Source organism: Oncorhynchus keta, chromosome 19 (genome assembly GCF_023373465.1).
Source record: "Oncorhynchus keta strain PuntledgeMale-10-30-2019 chromosome 19, Oket_V2, whole genome shotgun sequence".
NCBI lineage: Eukaryota > Metazoa > Chordata > Actinopteri > Salmoniformes > Salmonidae > Oncorhynchus > Oncorhynchus keta.
Window position 1 is genome coordinate 65,502,144 of NC_068439.1, and position 20,431 is coordinate 65,522,574.

General features: G+C 40.4%; 1 protein-coding gene, 1 long non-coding RNA gene and 1 pseudogene across 2 annotated transcripts; 2 read left to right on the forward strand and 1 right to left on the reverse strand.

Annotated features, from left to right (window-relative positions):
* Positions 1-919: 919 nt before the first annotated feature.
* On the reverse strand, positions 920-7,884 carry LOC118398709 (uncharacterized). Its single transcript, XM_035794333.2, has 7 exons — positions 7,718-7,884; positions 5,907-6,039; positions 5,258-5,463; positions 4,968-5,143; positions 4,600-4,744; positions 4,126-4,265; positions 920-4,039 (listed from the first exon to the last, which is right to left on the reverse strand). Exons 1-7 carry the CDS (start codon positions 7,755-7,757, stop codon positions 3,029-3,031), a joined length of 1,851 nt encoding a protein of 616 aa, XP_035650226.1. The 5' UTR covers positions 7,758-7,884; the 3' UTR covers positions 920-3,028.
* A 218-nt stretch (positions 7,885-8,102) lies between these two features.
* Positions 8,103-10,152, forward strand: LOC127909451 (uncharacterized). Its single transcript, XR_008071168.1, has 2 exons — positions 8,103-9,558; positions 9,669-10,152. It is a non-coding gene; the product is annotated as an uncharacterized LOC127909451 (long non-coding RNA).
* A 3,736-nt stretch (positions 10,153-13,888) lies between these two features.
* The window catches only part of LOC118397874 (mediator of RNA polymerase II transcription subunit 23-like), a 42,480-nt pseudogene continuing 35,937 nt past the window's right edge, over positions 13,889-20,431 (forward strand).

The following is a 20,431-nucleotide window of genomic DNA, read 5'->3' on the forward strand; positions in this document are numbered from 1 at the left end:
TAAAAGTCACTGGTCTTCTCATATAATGGTTGTAAACCCTTGTTTGAACACACAGATAAAAGCACACAGTTGATTTACACCATGTTCCAAATCTACAGTAATTGCATCTTTTATGCTTAAGAACAAATGACAAGATATTTCATAACCACAATGTATTCCTAAGTCTATTTCCTCACGCCCTCCCTACTCAGTGAAGATTAGAATACATGGAGATTCCATAGACAGCTTCGTCACCTCCTCAGGTATTGGTCAGAGCATGGACTGTTATTACCAAACAGTTTTATGCCACATGGACAGTCGTTTTCAGCATTGAATCATGACTAGTAGTGTGTGTGATGCCCTACACAATGTAATATTATATGTTGTTATATGATCATTTTATAATTAACCACTAACAAGCCTGCAGATGGAAGCAGGAGTTATCAGGGTGTACAATCATTTATCTGGAACAGACTGGTTCTGTCCTTTAAAGAGATTACAATAAAGCTCACATTCTGCAGTATAAAGCCAAATCTGTTTATAAGGAATGATGTTAAATGTCAAACACGGGCAGATATTTTTTTAACCTTTGTAGATGCCTTTTCGTGACATAAATTACTCACTTCCTTTTTGAAACAAACAAAAACAAAAGGTCCCTCAGTTCATGTTCTAAATGGTAGACTTCTTCAAAGAGGTGATCATGAGAATAAATATCCACAGTCCATGTGAAAGTCAACTGTTAACAGTTAACCAGTTCACACACGCACGCAAGCACGCAAGCACACACAGTCACGCTCGCATACCCACCAAAATATGAAGTAGAAAAAAGTGAATAAACATGCTTTTGGTCATTGGTGCTTTTAAAAGTCAGGTAACATTGTAAAGTCAATATTGCCTCAATGTGCTAAGTATAATAAAAGGCACCAATGACATCAACGTGTAAAGTGTTTAAAGAAATAACAGATATACAGTACCAGTCAAAAGTTTGGACACACCTATTCATTCAAGGGTTTTTCTTTATTTTTACTATTTTCTACCTCGTAGAATAATATTGAAGACATCAAAACTAAGTAATAACACATATGGAATCATGTAGTAACCAAAAAAGTGTTAAACAAATCAATATATATTCTATATTTCAAACGCTTCATCATAGCCACCCTTTGCCTTGATGACAGCTTTGCACACTCTTGGCATTCTCTCAACCAGCTTCATGAGGTAGTCACTTACATTTCAATTAACAGGTGTGCCTTGTTAAAAGTAAATTAGTGGAATATATTTCCTTCTTAATGCGTTTGAGCCAATCCGTTGTGTTGTGACAAGGTATGGGTGGTATACAGAAGATAGCCTTATTTGGTAAAAACCAAGTCAATATTATGGCAAGAACAGCTCTAATAAGCAAAGAGAAATGACATCCATTATTACTTTAAGACATGAAGGTCAGTCATTGCGGAAAATGTCAAGAACTTTGAACATTTCTTCAAGTGCAGTCGCAAAAACCATCAAGCGCTATAATGAAATTGGCTCTCATGTGGACCACCACAGGAAAGGAAGACCCAGAGTTACGTCTGCTGCAGAGAATAAGTTCATTAGAGTTACCAGCCTCAGAAATTGCAGCCCAAATAATGCTTCACAGAGTTCAAGTAACAGACACATCTCCACATCAACTGTTCAGTGGAGACTGTGGGAATCAGGTCTTCATGGTCAAATTGCTGCAAAGAAACCACTACTAAAGGGCACCAATAAGAAGTATAGACCTGCTTGGGCCAAGAAACAGGAGCATTGGAAATTAGAGTGGTGGAAATCTGTCCTTTATTTGGATGACTCCAAATTCTTGGTTTTTGGTACCGTGTTTTTGGGAGTTGGTGAACTAATTATCTCCGCACTTGTGGTTCCCACCATGAAGCATGGAGGAGGAGGTGTGATGGAGCTTTTCTGGTGACACTGTCTGTGATTTATTTAGAATTCAAGGCACACTTAACCAGCATAGCTACCACAGCATTCTGCCGCAATAGGCCATCCCATCTGGTTTGTGCTTAGTGGGACTATCATTTGTTTTTCAACAGGACAATGACCCAAAACACACCTCCAGGCTGTGAAAGGGGTATTTGAACAAGGAGAGTGATGGAGTGCTGCATCAGATGACCTGGCTTCCACAATCACCCGACCTCAACCCAATTGAGATAGTTTGGGATGAGTTGGACCGCAGAGTTAAGGAAAAGCAGCCAACAACTACTCAGCATATGTGGGACCTCCTTCAAGACTGTTGGAAAAGCATTCCTCATGAAACTGGTTGAGAGAATGCAAAGCTGTCATCAAGGCAAAGGGTGGCTACTTTGAAGAATCTAAAATATATCTTGATTAACATTTCTTTGGTTACTACAAGATTCCCTATGTGTTATTGCATAGTTTTGATGTCTTCACTGTTTTTCTACAATATAGAAAAATGTCAAAATAAAGAAAAACCCTTGAATGAGTAGGTGTGTCCAAAAGTTTGACGGGTACTGTATATATCCTTTATTTGCATTGTCTTCATAGTTTAGTGTGTGGTTATAAACCTTTACAGCAAAACTCCCCCTGCTTGTTAATCATCATGAGGTAAAGTGGCATTGCATGTGCCTTCATATAAACTTTGAATTAAATTGTACAAAAAAAGCTCTGGCAATTCATCAATCGTGATAAGTTAGTAGAAAAGTATGGATAAAAGGTATAAAGTAAACAAAACCTAAAAAATAAATTAGTTACAATCACATTGCTGATGCATTCACCAAGCATTTTGGATTAGTTAAAACGATGTCCTTCATTTGATTTGTCAACTGAATCAAATGGTACAAACAGCAATCTGAATTATTCTTCCACATACGTTAAACACACTGTTTTGCTGTAATAATGTGTGTCCAATAGGTTAACTGTCTGATAGGTTAAGTACCCAATAGGTTAACTGTCCGATAGGTTAAGTGTCCAATAGGTTAACTGTCTGATAGGTTAAGTGTCCAATAGGTTAACTGTCTGATAGGTTAAGTGTCCAATAGGTTAACTGTCTAATAGGTTAGTCCTCCATGTTGATCTGTAGACTCCAGATATTCTGTAGTTTAGTCAGGTCACTCTCACCCTCACTCTCCTCTGAGGATTGCCTCACTAACACACTGGGTAAGATCTCCAACTGCTCTGACTCCCTGTCCTTCCTCGCTCCCTCCACTTCTGGAATAGGCTTGGAGAGCAAAGGCATCTGGAGGATCCCTGTTGTAGGGCTCCAGTCAACACAGTTACCACCACCTAATCCATCCTCTTCCTCAGACTCCTGTGGAAACAGAGCTTGCCTCTGGCTTCTGTACAGGTTGACCTGGGCTAGCAGCAGGGGCTGATTATCCCTCCTGTTAGACCGCGTCTGGTACTTTGTTGGCACCATCTGCTGCTTTGGGGCTGCTCCCACGAAGCCGTAATCTGAGGGGTAACTTTGGGGCCCTTCAGCTTTGTCTCCCCACAGGTCCACCTCAGTAGTCTCTCTGACAGAAACGTGCTGTGGTGCGTAGGGACCCATCTGATCAGGCTCTTTGTAACTTGTGCTCTCCACCCCCAGCTTTATATCAGACAGCAGTGGCATTCTAAAGAGCCCTGTCTTGGGGTCCATGTCTAAACACATCCCAGTCAAAACATTCTCCACAGGCTCCTGTGAACCTGGTGCACATCTCTGTGCTATGTACGGGTTGACCTGGCTGAGACGCAGGGGCCGGGTTTTCTCAATGTCAGATGCCTCACTTTCTCTTACTTCCGGCATCTCTGGGGCCGCTCCAACGAAGCCATAGTCTAGAGGTTCAGGTTGGGCCTCACCGAATTCATCCTCACATGATCCCTCCTTTGGAGGTTCTATGCCAGGGGCTTGCTGGGAAGTGTAGGGTAGTTCGAGCTCCCACTCTGTTTGGTGGATCAGGGCAGGGATGTTGTTAGGCTTTATAGTTATCAATTCCATGGGCTTGGCAATGTTGACCAGTACCACATTCACTGTCACAGTATGCTCAGGACAGAAAGTCTGCGGTGGGTTTTGAAGGTCCAATATTTTCTGTAAGAGCAAAAAGGGTGACATCTTAGTAAATTGCACTTTGTAGCCATTGTTGAAGGCTTCTATTAGTCTCATATTATTCTTACCAGGAAAGGGGGACTTTTCTGTTTATTAGCACAGATAAAGTGGTAGAAAAAGCATCCAGCCAGGATCAGGATGAAAAGGCAGATAACTGATGGTACAACGGCTCCCATCAGCATCAGTAGCAGCTGATCGTAGAAGGGATCTGTAAAGACAGAGTGGTAGGGTCGAGATCTATACAGTGTACAGCCATCATAGGAAGAGAAAAGTCTATAGGTTACAGCTGAGAACATACACACACACACACACACCTTGGAATTCAACACGATTCCTTCTCTACCAGGAAGAGAAAATACACTCTGGGAAACACCTAAAGTCTCCTGTCACATTTACGGGTAGAGAGAACAATTCTTGGAATGCTTTTGCGATTTACCAAAACCTGTTGGGCAGGTTAATCCTGACAGATATCCATGCATGTAATAAACATTTTCAAAAACACTGCACACTAGGCCATTGGATTAACTCTAGTCTTATTTTACCCTTTGGGGTTGTTAGGCACTGCCATTCAGAGGCATGCCAAGGTATAGGAAGTGACAGGACCTGGGAATTAGCAGAGAAACAATACTGGGTTTCATAGGCAAGCAACCCATATTCAAAGGATCGGTTTTCCACAGTGAAGTGATGCTAAAAGACAAAATGAATACAGAAAGTTAAAATACACAAAATAGAACTAACACTCGTAAAAAATCTGCATTATAAAAGAATTACGATGATATAAAAATATAGAATTGTCTATTATAATATATTAATGCAGCAATTTGCACTGATTAAAGTCCCTATAGGGAGTCCTACATATTATGTCATTTAATTATTTACACAATGGTACAGTAACTAACATAACACCAACCGTTTTGTTGCTTCTGTTGTCGTACACAGAGAGGTTGTATGTCATCTGAGGGTATATTTTCAACAAGGAGTACTCTTTTGTCATGTTTCCAGTCTTCCATCTCATTGGACCCTTCAGCTTGACAGTAACACTATTCTCCTTCACCACAAGTTTTACAAGTGGTGGTCCAAAGGTTGCTGTTGGGGAGGATAAACATTTCATATCCTTCTCTGATTTTATTTTGAAGTGGTTCGCTATCGCTCCTAATTCATAGATAAGGAAAATTATATTTGAAGAGGATCTCAACTTACTGTCAGCTTTGGGGTCAAACCTCTTTTCCGTGAATGACCATTTGGAGGATAGGTTTGTGCCCACAGCCTTGACTCTGGCAAAGTAGCCTTCATCCAGGTCAGTGGTCTCATTGGATAGATCACACCGGGTCTGAGGGATGCCTCTGCACTGGTTCTTCACCCTCCAGCGCACCTGTGTCGCCCCACTATCAATTCTGTCACCATAACTAGGAGACGACAAATAAACACATCATGAGATGTTTCCTTAAATCCATGGATCATGGGTATTTATTTACAATTATAAACTGGGTGGTTGAGCCCTGAATGCTGATTGTCTGAAAGCTGTGGAATATCAGACCGTATACCACGGGTATGGCAAAACTTTTATTTATACTGCTCTAATTACGTTGGTGACCAGTTTATAATAGCAATAAGGCACCTCCATGTTTGTTGTTAATTGCCAATATACCACAGCTACGGGTTGTATACAGGCACTCCGCGTTGTGTCATGCGTAAGAACAGCCCTTAGCCATGGTATATTGGCTATATACCACACCCCCTCGGCCCTTATTGCTTAACTAGTTAATGGAAATAGTCTCTCGTGACAAAATTGAGGAGCTGATTTGGTTCTGGGTACCAAGATTATGGAAATGTATAAAAGTGTCCTTACATTGCATACTCCACTGTGTAATGTGTGTCATTTGGTGTGTCTTTCCCAGGATGCCACTTTGCAATGTTCCTCAGGTTCACAGAGTTAAAATGAACTCCTTCAGGACATCCTACACTGGACCCATGTGAGACAACTAGGAAAGGAGAAACAGCAGACAGTAGATGATCAACTGCCAAGGGCATTACGAATTGTCAACTTGAGACACTTTACACTTTATAGAGAGCATCACTAAACAATTCTAAAATGAAATAAGATTATTAAGAGAATGAAATGACATCCTTTTTCCTTAACATAATGTAGAATGTCTTAAAGTTCTAGTTGAAGAGAAACATTGTACATAGAACAACAAGGTTGAGAGATAAGATATTTCATAAGCCTTCACAAAGAAACGCTTATTTTCCCGACTGCACTAGACCACATTTGTTTCCTGTGTGTTTCAGAATACCACATGTGCTCAGTGAAACATGTCTTTCAAGGACCTCTCATGATTATATTAACCATATTAACCCTAACCCTATTGCATCATAAATGCTTGTTTGTTTTTCTGTAAGCTTTGCCAACATACTTTTTGTTGTGATCAATGCCTCAACAAAGCATTAAGTGTTATATATGTCACTACTCAACTCTGTAACTATATATTTTTTTGATATAGCACATACTATATAAGGTAGGTGGAAAATACAGTAGAGGGAGTGAAAACAAAAGTAAACCAAAGTAAATGCCACCCACATACGTGTTGCAGTTGGCTACAGCTGAAGGTGTGTTTGGGCGAGTTTTAAAATGACACAAAATTATTACATTGGTTAAGCATGCTTAAAATGCATTTTTAACCATCTACTGCACATCGTTGCCCTAAGGCAACAGAAAAACATTTTGCCCCTCACACCCCCCATAGGGTGAAAGGTAGCCTAGCAGTTAGAGTACTGGGCCAGTAACTGAAAAGTCACTGGTTTGAATACCTGAGCCGACAAGGTGAAAAATGTGTCGATGTTCCCTTGAACCCTAATTTGCACCATAGGCGCTGTACTACTATGGTTGACCCTGTAAAACAACACATTTCACATGTACTTGTGTAGGAATTTCTAAAGAAGCATATTTGATTGTTTTTTTATTTTTAATTTTGTTTTTTAAATTTTGTTTTTATATATATTCCAAAAAGTTTTATTTTGTTGCCTCAGGGCAACGTTGTGTAGTTAGGGTACTTTTCAGTGTACCCTAACTACCTTTTTAACAAGATGTTAAAAGATGGCCTTGGTCAATGTTTTTGCCAACATATCCACTGACATTGACAAGCAATTGAGCAGTTAGGATCATACGCTCTGATAGTGAGGACAGTGAGCTTAAGGACAGTGACAGCAAAGAAGAATAGACCCCAGAATCAGGTTTGAGAGGCAGTGAAAATTATTAGTTTATGTCCAACTTGTATTTTTTTATGAATATTTGTTTATACTATATTTCACTTAATAAATGTTCTGAAAATATGTTTGTATCCTTATGGCACAGCATTATGCCATAAATGTCTGGGTGTGGGGGGTAAACGTTTTTCATTTTATTATTATTGATGGGAAAATGGGAATCTTAAATTATATACAACATATCCTTCAAATTGATCTACAACAGCTGAACAATGACAGCTGAACTATTCCTATAGCTTGACGGAAAATAATATTAGCAAAATATTGAGATTAAGACATAATTAAACTTGCCAGTTCAATATGTGATAAGATGTAAACTGCACTAGATACCACAATAGTAAACATTGTCCTTGTAATTACTGATTATGAGACGCAGCCAATAAAAACGAAGCCTACCTGGCGTCCATAGATAAATAATCAAGAGATATTTCATCATTCTTTCCCGTAGTATTGGTAATACAAATATATACTATTAAGCTCATGGACATTTCAACCAATCGGCTACAGTAAATTATTCCGTTCGAGGATCTCCTAAAGTGTCTTTTATGTTGCTATTTGCTTTACTTTACCTTGGTCAGGTAGCGTAGGAGTCAATACTCACGTGAAATGGGCGGAGTTATTTACAGTAAGCAAGGAGGAATTTAGTGAACACGGGTCTGTTAACGTCGGAACAACTTTGGCCGGGTATGGTGAGATAACGCTCCGTAAGCCACGCCCCAGTGGGCAGAGCTAGGCATGTTGGACTGTGACACGCAAGAAACTGGCCTTGCCGAAACCTCCCCCTCCTTATATTTTCCTTAATTTTGTCAGTAGGGTCAAATACTTTCTGTGGCACACATCAGAGTCAAATACTTGCTAGAGAACAAACTTCACTTCAGGACAGGCAACCGAAATTAATAATAAATGTATGTGTGTTATATTAAACATAGAGGAGGGATTGACAGCTTCCTTGAAGGACACAAATAAAAAATGCATTCTGCTACTAAGATCAGTGAAAACTGATAACGGAGTGAAAAGCAGAAATCTCAACTAGCAAGCAAGTCGCAGCAATGAAGAATTGAGTGTGTGCGCGTCCACCCAAAGGGAGGAAGAATTATGTCGGGGGAGATTTTCGGTACACCTGTTACCTTCAGATAAATTCCCTGGGTCGAAGAGTAAAACGGAGAACTCCATCGTGTTCGTAAGAGTCTCCCCTTTCCATAGGTTTTAATACGATAAAATATCTAATTTTATGAGAAACGGCAGAGAATGGGTGGTTCTGTGTAGCCTAGTTATGATAATATAGGCTATTTGACCAATGCACTGCAGTTAATTTCGTCTTTGACCTAATAAGTCAAATATATTTGAGTGTATTTGAGTAGTAAACAGGTAAACAACAACGAGTCCTAGACAGTTTGCAATAGAACATACCAGAGGGGGGCATTGTTTACTAGGCTACTTAAATTATTGGGAGCATCTGGTTACCAGCAGTGTTCAGAACACATTGAGTTTATGACAAAACAGATCAGAGGACACCTTTTCACACAGAGATGTATTTATAGCAGTGAATGTCATGTATTTCTAAGTAGCAGCCATATCAGGCAGGGAAACTAATTGTTCACATTTTGATAGAACATTCCAATTTTACAGCTTGACGGTGGCACTCTTTAGCCTACCTGCATTGTTAGGATGTTCATGTGATCACAACAAAACTACTTATTGGGCTCAAATAGAGATATAATTTTTCTTTGAAAAAATAGGCTTGGCTGAGAAAAGAAGATTCAGTTTTCTGACCGAGTGTGGCGCCGATTACAACAATTTTCTGGATTCTCTCGTGACCAGAACAAAACTACCTATTTTACTAGAGAATGAAATAAATGGTGTTTCTTTGAAGATATGGGCCTGGCTGACATTAACTGTTTTCTCACCTTATTCTCCTTAAGGTGATCCATGGTTGTTGGTTATTTACCAGCTAAGAAGAAGTGAAAATGAAACAAGGACTGAAGCAATAGACACCTTATTTTACATAAGAGATTTAAATTAATGTTGTTTCTTTGAAAAGGAGGGCCTGGCTGACATGAAAAATGCATTAAAGGGAAAGGATCCACAGACACACAGGCTGATTATCTTCCCGCACATCTCTTCATTTACCATGCTGGCTGCCATGGTTAACACAAACGCAGGACATTGAATGCTACCTGAATTGACTCAGAAAAGTAACATAAGTAGGCCTACAGTATCACAGCGAGGTCAAACAGGTGTGTGCTTGTTAGATTATCCAGGTTCCACAGCAACACTATTGACTATTCTCTACCTCCAGTGCATGCTCTCACTAACACTCATATTTTCTCTGTCTCCCCTTCCGGAGGGCCTGAGGCTCTGGGACCGTGACTGAGGACACCCTGGCCTGATACCTCAACATGCCTGGCCCAATCCAAGCTGGCCACACTCTACCTCCTACCTGCCTGTTACCATGACGACTTTGTGAAAAGCGATCTGACCATAGGGTCTTGAATGTATGCTTTTATACAGCCTATATCTGTGTATTACAGCAGTCAAATAGAAAACTGGAAGTGTGACTTCTTTCCCTAATGATTTCCTATGGCTGAGGTATTTTGTTAGTTATCAGGTATTTCATACCAAGGCTAAATGAGCCTGAATGGCAACAACACCAGACACAAATGCAATGCACCTAATTAATCTCATTGTTAAATGACTGTTCAGTCTGTTGAATATTCCATTAATGAAAATATGGATTTGTTGGCTGAATTAAGGTTTTATTAAAACTTCAAAAAGGTCACACACAATACGGTACATTTATAAAATAAATTTACAAGAAAAGTAATTTACAAAAATTATTGTCACCGCCTCTCCCTTTATTTTGCTTAACTGGGGGAATGGGAGAAATGGTTTACAGTAGGCAGGGTAGTGCTCAACAAGCAGAAAGCATCCCAAATGACACCCTGTTACTTTTGCCTGTATAATGCATTATACAGGCAAAGAGCCCTATGAACCCAGGTCAAAATTAGTGCACTGTGTATTGGGAAAATGGTGCCATTTGGGAGACATTCCATCTGTTGATGAAGCCACCTAAAAATCAATGGCTGCATACCAATTATCCATCCCTCGCCTAATGGATTGGTGTAAGCATTAGCTTGAGCTACTTTACGCCATTGTTAAATGGACATGCAGCCAAAGTTAATGGTCACACACCTTTGAATCATTAGTAAAAAAATATTTTAAAAAGGTGTTATATAAACTAGCAAATAATTGACACAAGTTGTTACAGTAGTGGGTAAGACATTGGATCCAGAGCTGTATACGTGCATTATGGAATTTAAAGTAACAGGCAGGAAGCATGTAGAGGGGAGCCAGGTGGGATTGGGCCAGGCACATCCAGGTGTTCTCAGTCACGGTCCAAGTGCCTCAGCCCCTCCGGAAAGAGAGACGGAGAAAAATAAAAGTTTGTTAGCGAGAGAATGGCTAAAACTATAGTACACACCACATGCACTGGGGTAGAGAACAATCAAGTGTTGCTGTGGACACTGGATAATCTGACTAACACACACACACACACACACACACACACACACACACACCCCCCCGTTTGACCTCTATGTGTCACTGTAGGTCTGTTTATGTTACCCTGTCTGATTCAATTCCGGTAGCATTCAATGTCCTGCGTTTGTGTTAACCATGGCAGCCAGCATTGTAAATAGAGACACACAGACGGATAATCAGTCTCTGTCTCTGTGGGTCCCATCCCCTTAATGTATTTTTCATTTCAGCCAGGCCTATGTTTTCAAAGAAATACCATTTAATTTAATCTCGAGTTGAGTAAAATAAGTTGTTTTGTTGTTAACCAAATAACACAGAAAATTGCGGTAAACAGCCCCACACTTAGACAGAAAGAGCAATGTACTTTTCTCAGCCAGCCCCATCTTTTCAAAGAAAACAATTGAATTCTATCTTTATTTGAGCAAAATAAGTAGTTGTGATCACAAGAAAATCCTAACAGTTCAGGTAAAGAGCACCAGTCAGGCAGAACATTTGCACATAAATATGAGTTAAAAGTCTCTCCTAGATTTAGGACAGACACTTCAAAAACTTGTGTCTTAAGATTAATGTCTTTATTTGATTGTCCTTTTTGCCATTTATGAATGTATTATTCAATGCATACACTGGTCTCAAATATATGAGCATAACTAGGCTACACCGAACCAAGACGGACGCATTGTACAATTAGATACTTAGAAACGTGTCCCAGTCCAACATGCCTACCGCTGCCCACTGGGGCGTGATTTACAGAGCGCTCTTTGAAGTAAGCGCTCTGTATCGTCGTATTCCACCGGATCGAGTTCTCATCACGCCGGTTGTAAAGCACACATTAACCCTACAATTATTGCCTAATTAAAGCACTGGTCTATTCTGACTGGGTAAAAGGTTTTGATAACTTCTGTGAATTGTTATATGATAATTAAATGTTTTATAGAAGATTCTACAAGATCTGTGTAAACGTTTGTAATAACTTTAGTTTTGTAGGGCACCATAACATTAACCGTTTGTCAGGCCCACAAAATTCTTGAGACGGTAGTGCAGTCATTAATGTACTTGATTGCCTGATTGAAGACTGGTTTGACTAATGTGAATAATTTATCAGATTGTCAAAAGGCATCACTCGATTTGAAGCTCTTGATGTTTTACGTTATGAAAAAGTACGTTTAATTAATTTTAACTGGACGAGACATTAAATGCAGCGGTCTCATTCATATTTCCACTTCAGAAACGTCACTGGTCTCATTGAACCGTAGATCGTATTTTTATATTAGATTCAATTACTCTACAGATGTGGAACAATTTAATTTTGATTGTGCCACATCGGTTTGTTTTTCAGGTTATACAAACGTCCGGTTAACTGTATAATAAACTACAGATGACAGTTATACAAATATTTGCCTTAGCAAAGACCGTACAGTTTAGAAATTCCGTGGCCGTTGCATCCAACGACAATCCATGCTCCGAGCAAAGTGCTTTTGCGATTTCTGAAATGATTTCGTAATGTTACTTTTCATCGTTGAAACATGGCGATTTCATGGAAACCCAGCTCCAGAGTATATTTAAGCAATAAAGCACGCGGGGAAGTGGTATATGGCCTATATACCACGGCTAAGGGCTGTTCTTGGGCAGTATATTTTTGCCATTACATTTACTTTTGATAATTAAGTATTAAAACCAAATGAGTTGACATTTTACTAAAGTAGTTTTTTCTGGGTGACTCACTTTAAATTGTCATTTTCTATGAAGGCATCTTAACTACCCAATTGTCATCATTGGGTAAAAGTTTCCACCAATTCCATAGTCTGAGTTACTCCTTGGTTAATGAAAAACACGCCATAGATTTGTCAACTAACCTGGGGTGTTCATTACACCGATTCGTTTTGCACTCCAAACGCTCTTCAAGGTGATGTAGGGCGGCAGGTAGCCTAGCCATTAGACCAGTAACCGAAACATCTCTGGTTAGAATACCCGAGCCTACACCGTGAAAAATCTGTTGATTTGCCTTTGAGCAAGGCATTTAACCCTAATTTGCTCCATGGGCACAGCACAGGAATACTATGACTGACCCAGTAAAACATCACATTTTACTGAACCCATCTGGTAAATGTGACAATACAACATTTGTATTGAAGTTTTATTTGATAAAACTTGTGTTCTTAAAACAGAAGTTGTAGTTCATTTCATTCACAAATTGTATGGTTTCAACAGTTGCCATTCTAAGCTGAATAGTCTGCAAATTGCCTACACATCAGACAGGTTTAGAAATTTTTGCAAATGTATTAAATATACAAGTACATGTTTATGAATTATTTTGGCAATTATTTGATTGCAAAAGTGACCAATCTGGTGATATAGTCCAGCTTCTCTGGGATCAGGGCTTTCTTTGGCAGTGGTGTTTTCATGTCATGCTCTATTTTTTGTGTGTGTGTTCTGTTGTAACCAACTTTTCTGAGACTCCCATTTGGGCCAAGTGACTTTAGTGATGTTGGTGTGAGACAGTGTTTTGGGTGAGAGGGAACTAGAATGAAGCAGTCAATGAGGCCAGTCAAGTGCCACCTTTTTTTAAATGAACTATATTTCTGAATCCACGAGTGGCTGATCTCACTTGTTTTGGGGAAGTGCAGGTCAGTGTTGGAACCCCCCCCCACCCAACGTCAAGCGAATTCCCTGTATTGACATTTACTGAATTTTACACCCCTCACTGACATCTGAAGCCAAATAAAGTTGGTTAAGATATCAGCCACCCGACTGGAGCAGAGGTCTAAGGCACTGCATCGCAGTGCTTGAGGCATCACTACAGACCCTGGTTTGATCCCAGGCTGAGACACAGCCAGCCATGACCGGGAGACCCATGAGGCGGCGCACAATTGTCCCAGCGTTGTCCGGGTTAGGGGAGGGTTTGGCCGGCCGGGATGTCCTTGTCCCGTTGTCCTCTAGCAACTCCTTGTGGCGGGCCGGCGCCTGCAAGCTGACTTCTGTCGCCAGCTGGACGGTGTTTCCTCCAACACATTGGTGCGACTGACTTCCAGCATGCAATGTGACTTTGCAGGGTTGTGTTTTGGAGGACGCATGGCTCTCGACCGTCGCCTCTCCGAGTCCGTAGAGGAGTTGCAGCGATGGGACAAGACTGTTGTCTTGTCCAACTACCAATTGGGGAGAAAAAGGAGAACGAGTACCAAAAAAAGAAATAAAATATTATTAAGATGGAGACATAACATAGCAGATTGAGCTACTCCAGGAAGTGACGTTGCAGGCTAGCTCGGTGCTGCCCACTCTCATTGAGTACCTCAAGGTGAAGGCCAACCGGGGTACTGCAGGCTGCCATGAAGAACTAAATTGTCCTTCCTTCTGTGTGCGATTTATAAAATTATCGGTTCAAGGTCATACATCTGATGTATTAGAATCAATTATTTTCTTGAAATTTTTTTTTTTTGTGGCACAAAGATTGCAATTTTTCCATTCCTAATAATGGGGGATCCTGTTTTCTGCAAACTAGGCCTGCAGTACCACCTTGAACTTCCGTGGCTTCAATGAGAAAGGCCAGTCATTCTCCCCTGGTATGTGTACCGGTGTAAAGGTTAGCATGCTCACTGTATCTAGGAGGGGAGATCATGGAGTAGGACTATCCAGTAGCATTGCCCCCTGTGTATCTGTGTGGTAGCTCAAGTAAGAAGAGACTGTGCTGCCATCAGAGCTCTGAGGGCCTGTTATTTCAGTTTCCTCCATCTGTCTGAGCAGCCCTGCAGGAACCAGGATCCTCCACTTTGAGCCTAACTACATCTGGAGCTGCCGTATCCAAGGGGACGCAATTAAGGTATCTGCAGCCACAGCTCCATCAATGAACTCCCAGACAAATCTTGCATTAGCATGTAAATACTGAATCTGTGTACTAACTCTGCACTAACACACACACACACTCATGGTTGACTCGTACAGCTTATCCCGGAGCTAAGTGGTTATTTATTAGCTTTTGACCAATGATACAGCAAATTGTGAACGAATGAGTAACGTGTTTCAATGAGATAATAATGCATTATATTAGTCCGGTTCTAAAGCTATTTACTTGGTGTCTACTTTGTTTACAAGACATTGTTATGAATTTAGGATTTATTGAAGACGATTTATTTAAGGATTTATTGGTATTGCTAAAGATATTGTGATGTGTGTATTTAGACAGTGCATCCCGGTGCCGGACATCAGCAAGCCCCAGTCAACCCACGCCAGATCCGCATTTCCCACTCCCTCAAGCTGCACCATGAGTAAGAGACCGTCTCCTCCACCTTATAGAACAATAGGCCCTTAATACCAGCTCTTATCAGTCATGCTGTCTACTCAGATGGATACACTTACATGTAAGGTGTCCACACGCTTCCCATCTGAAACAGTTCGGAACAGTTCATGCATACATTATGAGGACATTTGTCTTCGGCAAGGGTATTTCCGGCTGTTAGTGCACACCAAAAAAATTCTCAAGACAACCCGAAGTCGGTAGTCTGTGGCCGAAGTCTACGCACCTTCGCTGGTGATTGGTCAACAGAATGGATTCTTCAATTAAGTCTTTGTTGTCATTCAGCGAGAGACGTTTTCATGCACAATTAACTTGAGAAATACTGCAACAAAAATCTTAATGTAAAATTGTGCGATTAAGATCGACAAAACGTCAATTAATGAGATTTCTTGATTAATTATGACTATTTTCAGGAAGTATGCTGGCTATGGCGTGCCACATTTTGTTATTGTTTTTCAAGCTAAAGTTTTTTAAAGGGAGTATGCGAGCACACTCGTTCGGTAGGCGCCAGCTGAACCCGAAGCATGCAGGAGGCTTCAGGCAGTCAGTCTAAAAGTATTACAGTGGTCAGCAACATGTAGTGTAACTCACAGATGAATGATTTTTGATCCCTTGAGTTTGAGATAAAAGCAACATCTCAAATCTGTGATTCAATTGCATTTAAAAGACTTGCCTCATATTGAATTCTACCTGTCCTTGTGTGTTTAGGTTTCTCCAGCAGAGTCTGAGGAACAAGTCCCTGGGGGTGACGGATTATAAAAATAAAAACAATCGCCTTGCTGTGTAATGCCTACTCCACTAACTCAGAGTGCTTCACTCTGCCCATGGACATGCTGGTGGAGACTATAACCTTACCTGGCACCAACTGTACCGCATCAGGCTCCATCACACCACTACCCATGAATCCCCTGGACTCTCTCACTGTCCACACCAGGATGAGGTGAGCTATACTTACCATACAGATAGATACAGATACCAAATATCTCTATTGTGTAACGGGATTCTTCCGTCAAAGGAGAGGAGGACCAAAACGCAGCGTGGTTATAATTCATGGTGTTTTTTAATAAGAAAAACTATACATGAATAAACTACAAAAACAAGAACCATGAAAACCCAAAACAGTCCCATGTGGTACTGACACAGGAGACAACAACCCACAAAATACCCAAAGAATATGGCTGCCTAAATATGGTTCCCAATTAGAGACAATGATAAACACCTGCCTCTGATTGAGAACCACTCCAGGCAACCATAGACTTTCCTAGACAACTCTACTAAACACAACCCCATAAATCTAATAAACCCCTAGACAAGACAAGACACATAAATCACCCATGTCACACCCTGGCCTAACCAAAATAATAAAGAAAACACAGAATACTAAGGCCAGGGCGTGACATATTGTCCCTACAACCACTACTACTGTTCTGCTCACAGGATAATACAGCAACATAAACAGTAATGATTCATTTACACTGAACAAAAATAAACGCAACATGTAAAATGTTGGTCCCATGTTTCATTAGCTGAAATAGAAGATCCCACAGATATTCCATATGCACAAAAAGCATATTTCTCAAAAATGTTATGCACAAATTTGTTTACATCCTTGTAAGTGAGATTTTCTCCTTTGCCAAGATAACCCATCCACCTGACAGGTGTGGCATATCAAGAACCTGATTAAACAGCATGATCATTACACAGGTGCGCCTTGTGCTGGGGACAATAAAAGGGCACTAAAATGTGCAGTTTTGTCACACAACAGAATGCCACAAATGTCTCAAGTTTTGAGGGAGTGTGCAATTGGCATGCTGACTGCAGGAATGTCCACTAGAGCTGTTTCCATAAGCCGCCTCCGACGTCGTTTTAGAGAATTTGACAGTAGGTTCAACTGCAGACCATGTGTAACCAGGCCGGTCCAGGACCTCCACATTGGACTTCTTCACCTGCGTGATTGTCTGAGACCAGCCACCCGGACAGCTGAGTAAGCTGTGGGTTTGCACAACCAAATCATTTCTGCATAAACGGTCAGAAACCGTCTCAGGGAAGCTCATCTGCGTGACCATTGTCCTCACCAGGGTATTGACCTGACTGCAGTTCGGCGTTGTAACATCTTACTTAATTTACAAAAATATAAACGCAACATGTAAAGTGTTGGTCCCATGTTTTTTGAGCTGAAATAAAATATCCCAGAAATGTTCCATACGAACAAAAAGCGTGTTCCCCTCAAATTTTGTGCAGAAATTTGTTTACATCCCCGTTAGTGAGCATTTCTCCTTTTGAGATGAATATCTGTATTCCCAGTCATGTGAAATTCATAGATTAGGGCCTAATGCATTTATTTCAATTCACTGATTTCCTTACATGAACTGTAACTCAGTAAAATTGTTGCATGTTGCATTTATTTGTGGTCAGTGTAGTTAGAGCTCTTAATAGGGATTATTGAAGTAAAAATGGAATATCCTCAGCCTACGAGAGGCTTACAGGAAGACTTGAGGAGGTGTCCTATGATGTTTTAAATTAAGTAAAAAAATACTCTGCTTGAAATGCTGTGGTAAAAATAATCTCCTTAAAAATAGTCATTTGGATCCTTGTCATGTTTTTTTTAATGACATGCCATGTCAATTTATTCACATTAATCCTGTTTAAAACGGAATGAGGTTTAAATAATGAGTTTATATCTAAACATAACATGTAAACGTTGTCGTCATTTCACCTAAATCAGTTCAGTGTAGCCCAGTGTGTAAGAAATGACATTTCTCTGTGCTACATCACAAAAAACAGATGAGCATGTTGAAGCGTGACGTCTTCCTCCCTCTCTTGTTGATCACGGTTGTATTTTCCCTGCTGTTAGTTGCCATTTAGAACTGAGGATAGAAGGTGGTGGTGGTGGTGATGAGTTTAAACAACATATATCCATTTCAACCTAAAAGCTATTTTTACAGAGATGAGTGGGCTCTTCTTTAATAAGTCATGAAAAATACACTCTGGTGGCTTTGCAGAGGATTCAGTGCTTAGTGATTTTACAATTAAAAGCCATCTGCAATTTCTAAGCCAATAATGCCTTGAACATTTAGCTGTTTTCTGCAAAAAAACAACACTTGCATATGCAGTATTCTGACAATTTAGTGATCGAAGCCTTTTAAAAAAAGGTAAGCAAATACTCAAGAATTTTTAAAAATCGGACTAAATGTCCCGTCTAATTTCACTCCAGCCTCATCAACAGCATCGCCACACAAGTGATCAAGTTTGCCCACACCAAGTCCAGCATTGCCCTGGCCCCAGTCCTGGTGGAGAACTGCAGCCCTCTGCTGGTCTACATGGAGATAGAGTCCCTGGGCATCAAGGCATTCATCAGTAAGTCCTGGGCTGTGTTCAGCAGGGTACAACGTTGTGGAACGTTCAAATAAAACATTATGTAGAACAAGTATGCCTTTCACTGTAGAAAAATAAGTCACGTCAGATCTAGCGCGGACATTTGGGTCTGCTATGTTTAAGCTTCATTTATACAGCACATTTCAGACATGGAATGCAATGCACTTTGCTTTACTGAAAAAAATAACAAAACAATGAAAATAAAAGTTGAAATATTTACCACACCACAAACCTAAGATACAAAACAAAAGAATGACAAACTGAATAACTAAAAACCATCCTAGGGAAAAGCAAAGGTAAAAATATGTTTTAAGATCTCTTTTAAATATGTCCACAGTCCAAAAGTCTTCCAGGTGCTTTTTGGCAAACTTGCGTCAACTTTTTAGATGAGATTGGTCCGATTATGTCTGGTGAAAACCAAACACTGCATTCCACAGTAAGAACCTCATACCAATGGTCAAGCATGGTGGTGGTAATGTGTTGGTTTGGGGATGCTTTGCTGCCTCGGGACCTGGAAGACTTGTCTTAATAGAAGGAACTGTGAATTCTGCTCTGTATCAGAGAATTCTACAGGAGAATGTCAGGCCATCCGTCTGTGAGCTGAAGCTGAAGTGCTGCTGGGTCATGCAGCAAGACAATGATCCAAAACACACAATCAAGTCTACATGAAAATGGTTAAAAAGCAACACATTTCAAGTTTTAGAATGGCCTAGTCAAAGTCCAGACCTCCAGTTCATGCTTGAAAACCCACAAATGTCACTGAGTTTAAGAAGTTCTGCATGCAAAGGTGGGCCAAAATTCCTCCACAGTGATGTGAGAGACTGATCAACAACAACAGGAAACATTTGGTTGCTGTCATTGCAGCTGAATGTGGCACAACTAGTTATTGAGTGTAAGGGGCAATTACTTTTTCACACAGGGGAATTGGGTGTTGCATAACTTTTATTTTATAATTAATTTAAGTATACATTTATTTTGTTATTTGTTATCTCAGGTTCCCTTTATCTAATATTAGGTTTTGCTTTAATATCTGATAAAGAAAATCAGTAAGGGGCAAATACTTTCTCACAGCACTGCATTTGGAAAGTATTCAGACCCCTTGACTTTTTCTACATTTTGTTATGTTACAGGCTTATTGTTTTTCCTCCTCAATCCACACACAAAACCCATAATTACAAGCAAAAACAGGTTTTAAAAACTGAAATCACATTTATATAAGTATTCAGACCCTTTACTCAGTACTTTGTTGAAGCACCTTTGCAAGCGATTACAGCATCGAGTCTTCTTGGGTATGATGCTACAAATCAAATCAAATCAAATGGATTTATATAGCCCTTCGTACATCAGCTGATATCTCAAAGTGCTGTACAGAAACCCAGCCTAAAACCCCAAACAGCAAGCAATGCAGGTGTAGAAGCACGGTGGCTAGGAAAACTCCCTAGAAAGGCCAAAACCTAGGAAGAAACCTAGAGAGGAACCAGGCTATGTGGGGTGGCCAGTCCTCTTCTGGCTGTGCCGGGTGGAGATTATAACAGAACATGGCCAAGATGTTCAAATGTTCATAAATGACCAGCATGGTCAAATAATAGTAAGGCAGAACAGTTGAAACTGGAGCAGCAGCATGGCCAGGTGGACTGGGGACAATAAGCTTGGCACACCTATATTTGGGGAGTTTCTCCCATTCTTCTCTACAGATCCTCTCAAGCTCTGTCAGGTTGGATAGGGAGCGTTGCTGCACAGCTATTTTCAGGTCTCTCCAGAGATGTTAGATAGGGTTCAAGTCCGGGCTCTGGCTGGGCCACTCAAGGACATTCAGAGACTTGCTCCGAAGACACGCAAGTGTTGTCTTGGCTGTGTGCTTAGGGTCATTGTCCTTTTGGAAGGTGAACCTTCGCCCAAGTCTGAGGTCC

Coding starts and splice junctions, on each gene's coding strand:
- LOC118398709 (XM_035794333.2), bottom strand. CDS start 7,757: ATGATGAAATATCTCTTGATTATTTATCTATGGACGCCAG. Junction 4,745..4,967: donor ACAACAGAAGCAACAAAACG/GTTGGTGTTATG, acceptor TTTGTCTTTTAG/CATCACTTCACTGTGGAAAA. Junction 4,040..4,125: donor AGAAAAGTCCCCCTTTCCTG/GTAAGAATAATA, acceptor TTGCTCTTACAG/AAAATATTGGACCTTCAAAA.